At 35.3% G+C, this 7,846-nt stretch overlaps 1 protein-coding gene across 1 annotated transcript in view; it reads right to left on the minus strand.

Moving 5' to 3' along the window:
• The window catches only part of rps6ka5 (ribosomal protein S6 kinase A5), a 29,356-nt gene extending 23,539 nt beyond the window's left edge, over nucleotides 1-5,817 (minus strand). Inside the window, exons 1-4 of the mRNA XM_039667309.2 lie at nucleotides 5,531-5,817; nucleotides 1,945-2,016; nucleotides 1,637-1,855; nucleotides 280-395 (exon numbers count right to left, since the gene is read on the minus strand). Of these exons, the coding sequence (XP_039523243.2) occupies nucleotides 280-395; nucleotides 1,637-1,855; nucleotides 1,945-2,016; nucleotides 5,531-5,600 (477 nt within the window). The 5' untranslated portion in view covers nucleotides 5,601-5,817. The remainder of the gene's footprint in view (nucleotides 1-279; nucleotides 396-1,636; nucleotides 1,856-1,944; nucleotides 2,017-5,530) is intronic.
• Between the last annotated feature and the right edge of the window lie 2,029 nt (nucleotides 5,818-7,846).

Genomic DNA, 7,846 nt, shown 5'->3' on the forward strand with positions numbered 1-7,846 from the left:
ACTGAATAATGGCTGTTGTGCACAGAACAAGCATGCATTAAAAACCCTTCTCTTCCTCTTTCTGTAAACACAGCATTCGAGAAATTTTGAGCACTGCAGATACATGCGACCTGGCCTGGTTATCTGAGTGAGGATTTGGAATTGATCTGAGTCGGCAGGAGAGAGAAGTACTTCCTCCTGAGTAAAGGAAGGAGCTTCTTTTACTACTCCCTCGATATGAGGCACCGTTCAGTCAGATTGCAAAGGAAATGGAGAGTGAAAATAAGTGTGCAATTTTACCTTATGCAAGTGCTCCAGTGCTAGTACAATCTCCCCACTGTACAAGGTAACCTCTTGCTCTTTAAAGCGAACCCTTTGGACCAAGTGTGTGAAGAGCTCACCTCCATTCACATAGTCTATGATTTAAAAATATAGAAAACAAAATTGCAACAGTTTTATATTTCAAATGCACCTGGTATTGTGCAGTTACTGCAAAATGCTGACGTCGGTTCCATGCAATACCACAAAAGCCAAGAGTTTCAGTGGGGGTATACAGGCTTTACTTCTGCTTTTCATTATTATAGCAAATAAACTGTGTTACAATTCACAGGGTCACAGGGTGTCCCCTGTTATCTATTCTACACACTCAGAATAGATAGCCCTTCAGCTCTTCAAACAACACTTCAGTCACACAGATATGGGGTTTCAAGTTTGATTATTTATAATATAAAAAGGTTTAAACTATTTTTTTCACTCAAATAATTAATTCAGATAAATTTAAATAAATTAAAAAGGTACAGTTTGGCGTGGGCATCAGAAAGATTACTTTTTTTGTAAAGAAATTACTTATTTTGTTCAATAAGGATGTAATAAATTGATCTAAGGATCATCTGACACTAAAGACTGGAGTAATGATAAATTACATATTAAAATTATTTTAAATTGTAATAGCATTTCACAATATTATTGTTTTGGGCTATTTTTGTTCAAATAAATGCAGGTTTGGTGAACACAGACACTTCTTTCAAAAATTTCTGTACAGTAGTGTATGTGTATTTATATACAAATATAAATATAGTATTATATATTTGTTTAAAAAAATTACAAACTTGAATCCCTGAATTTTGTAAAATAAACACATTTTAATAAAATAATAATATTTTTTTATAATAAAAATGAATAAAATACTGCTACGATGTTAATAATATTTATAATAATACAACTGTTATAACAGTTGGACATTGTAATAATGGTTTTCAAAAGGTCACATTTCTAGTTCACTTCATACAGTCCCTCGTATTGCTCAGTAAACCACATCCGAGGTTAATTAAGCTGAATAAAAATGCCTGAGGTTGTGCACAATGACTGATGGGTAAATTTCCCTGCCCAGTTCCTGTGAAGTGAGATATCAGTAACACTTGCTCACTAAGCTACCGTATTTGCAGTCAGAATGACTAAATGCTTCTAATGACTGAATCACACTTGATGGCAAATACCCTATAAAGTCCACTTCGTAGAGCACTATTAGACACCCATACTTCACTGTAACAATACTGGTGACCAATGCAGACAAAAGTTCTGCTGAACAGATTGCACTCTATTAAATGCAAAAGAAAAATCGAAGCAAATCCACACGGGAGAGAGAGCGTCAACGTACCTAGAATGAGATGCAGTTTGGTGTCTGTCTGGAAGGCATAATGGAGTGTAACCAGGAAAGGAGATTGTCTGATGTGCTCGAGGACCTGTCTCTCCGTGCGTGTGTGTTCTGCCGTCTTCGCCTTCTGCACAATAGTGGCCTTTTTCAGCACCTTCATGGCATACAGTTTACCCGAATCATGGCCGCTCACCTTGCGAACCAAGAACACCTTGCCGTAGGCTGCCCGGAGGAGGAGAACGATTTGTTAGTGGAGTAGGAACAAGGATACGCAGAGAACACAGGGTTCGCATACTTGAACCACCACTGACCTCCTGTTCCCAGCACTTTCAGCAGCTCAAAGTTCTCAATGCCCACACGCTCCACGTGACCAGTCAGATTGGCTGGGGAGAGATTTAAACACATCCATCAGGTCACGCAGCCAAGAAATCGTGTTTTTCACTTGGATATCATACAAGAAAACCTCCCGTAAACCTTCACAACTTCGGTTACTTGAACCCTTGCCACTTTCTCACAACAGTGAGAAAAGAAATTATGGTCAAAATGGCCAACTCTTGGGACAAGCCTGCAGCTGTTTGTAAATACAGTATAAACAGGTCCAGATGGAATCTGTAGACTTTATTATGCAGTTTATTATCCATATTTAAGCTAGGGCTGGGGGAAAAAAATCGATTTGATTTGGAAATCGAGTTGGTAGGTCAAATCGATTCATATTTTAAAAAAAAAAGTGTTTTTTTTGTTTGTTTTTTTCTTCCCCTTATAAATTATTTGGATGTTTAACAATCTTTGTTGCACACTGCACAGTGACTTTTCAGTTAGAGAAAGGGTTTGCCTTTGTATTTTTGTTTATGTTGATGCACTTTAATTAAATACAATAAATATATATATTTTTAATATATTTACAGTTGGCGGGGGGGGGGGGGGGGGGGATTTGAAATGAATCGTAAATCTATTTTTTTTTATGAAAAAATAAAAATAAAATCACAGATTTATTTTTTTTAGGGAAAAAACTGCCCAGCTCTAATTTAAACATGGTAAATATGATGTGTCAGCTGAAATTATTTTGAAATTAGCCAAACATAATGTAATACACTACTGTTCAGCTGTTTGGGCTCAATACGTTTTTTTTTAGTTACACTTTATTTTAAGGTGTCCATGTTACAGTGTTATTAAACATTTAAGTGAATGATGAGAATTAACTTCATGTACGGGTTGGGTTTAGGGTTAGTTGCATGTAATGTAAAGTTATTACTATAGTATCTACATGTAACACGTGCAACAAGGAAACTGTAAAATAAAGTGTTACTGATTTTTACTTTTATTCTGCAAGGGTCCAATAAGTGTATCAGAAGTGACAGAAAAGATTTGTTTAAACTTTCTATTCATCAAGAAATTCTGGAAAAAAAATGCATCACCGTTTCCAAAAAAAAATTAAGCAGCACATCAATTATCAACATTGATAATAATAAGAAATGTTTCTTAAGCAGCAAATCAGCACATCAGAATGATTTCTGAAGGATCATGTGACACTAAAGATGCTGAAAATTCAGCTTTGCATCATAGTAGTAAATCATTTTTTTAAATATATTAAAACAGAACACATTTACTTTAAACTGAATAGTTCACTGTATTTTTAATCAAATAAATGCAGCTTTAAGATGCTGACACCAAACTTCTGAATGGTAATGTAAATAAACAAGAGCCAGAACTATGAATTAAACTAAGGCACTTGAATTCTGTAGAAATCTGAGTTTTGCAGGCACTGATTCTTTGTAGGCCCGCTCATAAATAAAGAAGAGCTTGATGATTCAGGGAAAACAAAACAGCCTTCATGAATGAGCATGGAAGAACGTGAGCATGTGCGTGGGATATGTTTACACGTTAGCTGGGGCTGAAGTGAAGTCGCTTGTTTTATGCAGTCGATTGCTCAGCGAGGTGGACGCATTCCTGCTGTTATCCTCACTCACAGCAGCACTGCATCTCACGCAAAACTGCGATCTTTCTCTGTCTTAGTCAATTATCTGATTTTAGATAACATTTTAGACAACAAATAACATTACCACATCCTCTGACTGGATATCAAGCAGCATGTTTAAAGTGTGCGTAGACCCCTTTGAAACCACCCCAGAGGTCCATGGGAACCACAATGTTTGTAAGCTTCCAGACCCTGACTTTCTCCACTCTGGATCCAAAGGCTTTAATGGAGGGAATTTGGTCCCCATTGTGCTTTCTTATGAGCGACTTCTTGTCTTTAGTTAAAAAAAAAATAGTTAAAAAAACAATTTTAATGATATAATACAGAAGTCAAAATTTACTGTGTCAGGGTTGCACAGTAAATACTCAAATGATAGTTACAGGCGATTTTTATGGATAGGGTACAAAATTGGGCCTGAAACTCTTCAAAAAATGGTCAGTGAAAAGAGGTTGTTAACCTTCAAAAAATACTGATCATCAACCTCATCAGGTTAAACTAAATTTTTGTCATGCCTAAGTAAAATACAAAAAGGTCACAGGGGTCAACTTTAAGACATGTTGTATTTTCTGAAACTGCGATAACTTGTGCTGAAAATGTGGACCAAAGATAAATCTTTGGTTTTTTTGCCATTTAAATTAGTTAAGAATAAAAAAAAAACACATGAATGTACTACAATTAATTGTTGAATTCAATAGATGACTCAAAATATATTACTTTGAATTATTATAGACTACCCAACCAAAAAAAAAGGGTCTATTTTAGGTCAAGATCTTGTATTGACCATTGCAAAAGTCAAGCACTCTGAAAAGTCTACTTCAATACATCCCAAAGACTTTCAGTGAATTTAGGTCTGGACTCAGAGGTGTCATTTCATGTTTGAAAATTATTTCCCAATTTGAGCCAGATGAATCTTGATATTGTCATCCTGGTGGAATATGGCCATGATGTGTCTTCCTACATGCTTGTTTAAGAAATGAAAAGCTCAAAACACTCCAACACAATCAATTAGGGTTGCCAAACATGCTAAAAACATAATCTGAAACATCAACTGTTGCCAAACATGCTAGAAACATCACTGTAATAATGACTCAGTCTAAGTCTCTAAAGATTTGCCTATTTAAATTCAAACAGCATTTTTTTTTCTTTTGGCAGGCAGATATTAAAAAGTATAACTTTTTGTTACAAAAATTTGGAACATGTCAAACTACAGTTTAACAAATATTTGGTATCTCATTTTTTTTTACAATAACAGGGTGCAATTGTATAGGTTACTGAATGTAGTAAAAAAATGTATAATGGAATGAGATTGCAGAGCCTGTAAAAAGTAACGAGACAACAAAATACTGTACCGTACCATAAGTTACAGATATTATGTGCCTGCAAAGCATTTGTACCAAGTTTACTAACACAGGCAAGTGAGGACACACACCAGGTCACTTCATTTACTATACAAAGACATCATTGGGGCCCTAGAGATTAAATTAGCTCCAGTAATTGGGTTGCTTTGGACTCAAGTCCATGTCATGACTGAGACACTAATTACAGCGCTGACACATTATAAATGCAATTCATTCCATACAATACAATACTTCCCTTCCAATGTCAATCTAATTTCTTACTAATATCTCTCGGCTTCATACACGACACGCACTGAAAATGCAAGTGCACTTCTGCGGTTATGAATGTGAAATATTGCTCATGTAGAACATCCTCCAACCCCAAAGCACCCACATTTGTGATGATAAATATATCAATATACATAATATAGGTTGCTAATAGCACTTAATGCATTTACACTAGCCGACCAGCTAACATTAAAGCTGTCTCTTCCATTATATAACGAAAACAATACCAGTCCAAGATATATTAGCGCTGTTTCTTAAAAAAACAAGCGTAGGACGGACTGCCCGGCGTTCATTTACCGTTTCTGAGTTCGTGTTTGACGGTAAACAGGTCACCTTCCTCCGACGAGCCCTCCATCGTAGACGGCATTACTCGCGTGAACGGAGCGCACACTCTTTCCTCTGCTCGCTGCGTGACACTAATGCAGAATACTACAGAAGAGACTATCACAGCAGGATTACAGAAACGGGGTTGTTGCAGTAAAGCAACCTTTGGGAAAATAATGGAAATGACAATAACTGCATTCTTGTGGGAAGGACAGTGGGGCTGTAAATACTACAGCTACACTAACAGAGATACACGCACACGCACACGCCGAACTACATTAGACACGCCCACTGGAGCTGTTAGAAGAAATACTTCTGCTCTATTGGACCGCCCGACTGTCACTCACCGCCCATTGTACAGTTGTACAGTAGGCTACATACAATAACGTTTTATTATTGTTAAAGCATAAATATGAATAAAAAATAAATAAATTAACAATAATAATAATCAATATAATGATTAAAATGAAATAAGGGCCGGTTTCACAGACAAGGCTTAGATTAAGCGCCTTAGAAGAAAATAAACACTACTGGTGTGAATCTTGAGACAAAACAATGGCACTGACATGTTTTAAGATATGTCAGTGCAACTGCAAGTTGCTTTCAGTTAAAACAGCTCAAACATACATATTTGTCTGGAACTAGCTTAAACCTTATATAGGGTATTTATATTGTGAATATTATCAAAACCATTACTGGTAGAAGTTACTGGGAGAAATCATCTTTAGAGTTCTTGCAGGAATTTATTATCTGTAGTTCATTTTGAAAGGGTGCTAACATCATTCCTTAATTATTTTTTTACTTTTTACAGTCTATTGCATATTTTCTTTAATAATAATCAAGCTTTTTTCCTAGGCAGTTTAGTATTAGAATGCTGTGAAATAATGCTGCGCTTAAATTGACCCTCTACTGGTCTGTTGTGTGTGTGTGAGTTTAATGTATTTTATTTTTATTTATTTATTTTATGTGCATACTGTGATTGGTAAAGGGTGCCTGAGGCTTAGGCTGTACTGAGAGAAAAGTGCAGGTTTATATTTTCTCAGGGGGAAGGCAAGCCTGTGTCCTCATTTTGACAAGCTAAGGCCTGTACATTTCTATTATGTGGACCTTTCAAGTTAATTCTAGTGCAATGGGAAACACCCAGTGTACTTCTAGTATTTGTTGTAATCTGCCCACACAAAGTTATAGATATAGTTACAATGTAAATATTCCCTAAACATATTAATTTAGATGTTTACACAATGTACGGATAAGAAGTTGTAACCAAACAGACATGAGGGAGACACACCTGCATGCAGTGCAAACAAGCAGAGCTTGTGTTATTATGACTATTCTTACAAATCATAACTTAACATCTCAATTGTTAAATCTTAAAGATCATTTTAAGGGTAAACAGTAATCAATTTTAACACTATAATCATTTTTATAATCTTCAAAAGAAAATGAGATGTACAAGTTGTTCAAGGTTGTTAAATGACATCTGTTTGTCGTAATGATAAACATACATGTACAAAACAGGTGTGTGGAATGATTAATATGGCCCCGAAGGTCTGTGGGGCATATTGCCTAACAAAAAACAAAACTAAACAAAACAAACAGAAACACATAAAGCCTTTTTCTTCATTAGATGCCAGCAAAGCTCCCCTGATACACACATGGTTGGATTTGTGATTTGCAGTACATAGAGTTTTTAATCGCTCAAAAATTACATGCATGTATACACAGAATTTTTATGTTTTTTTAATTGCACACACACATCCAAACCATACTCTGACATCCATACCAACACACCCACATAATTTATCCAATTGGCTCTACAATACTCAATAGAATGCAAAAATAAATAATAAAAACAGGAATAAAGTATTTGTTTTATGGGCCAAACCTGAGAAAGAAATAGTGTAAATTTACATTTTGAAGCCTTGCCAACAGGATTTATTAAAGGAAATTGGGGTAAAATAGTACAGTTTCAGTAAAAATACACACTTGTGCCAAAATGTTTGCAGTTGGCATTAACACTGCAAATTGAAAAAAAAAAAAAACCGGAAGGATGCACAGGGGTTAAGAGTTACAAACAAGTGTTACCAACAAAAAGAAAACAATGTGTATTTTAAAGTTAAATGTTTCTGTAGGCCTTTATTTGTTTACCAATTGATTTGTGTACGTATGTCTTATATACTGTATAAATATACACACAAACACATAAAACGTTTTTAAACCAATAAAGGCCTGCAGAAACATTTAACTTTAAGATAAAAAAAAATGTAAGACATCTCTGAAAAAGTTTTA

Source organism: Pimephales promelas, chromosome 15, assembly GCF_988280905.1.
Source record: "Pimephales promelas chromosome 15, fPimPro1.hap1.1, whole genome shotgun sequence".
In the NCBI taxonomy this organism is placed as follows: Eukaryota; Metazoa; Chordata; class Actinopteri; order Cypriniformes; family Leuciscidae; genus Pimephales; species Pimephales promelas.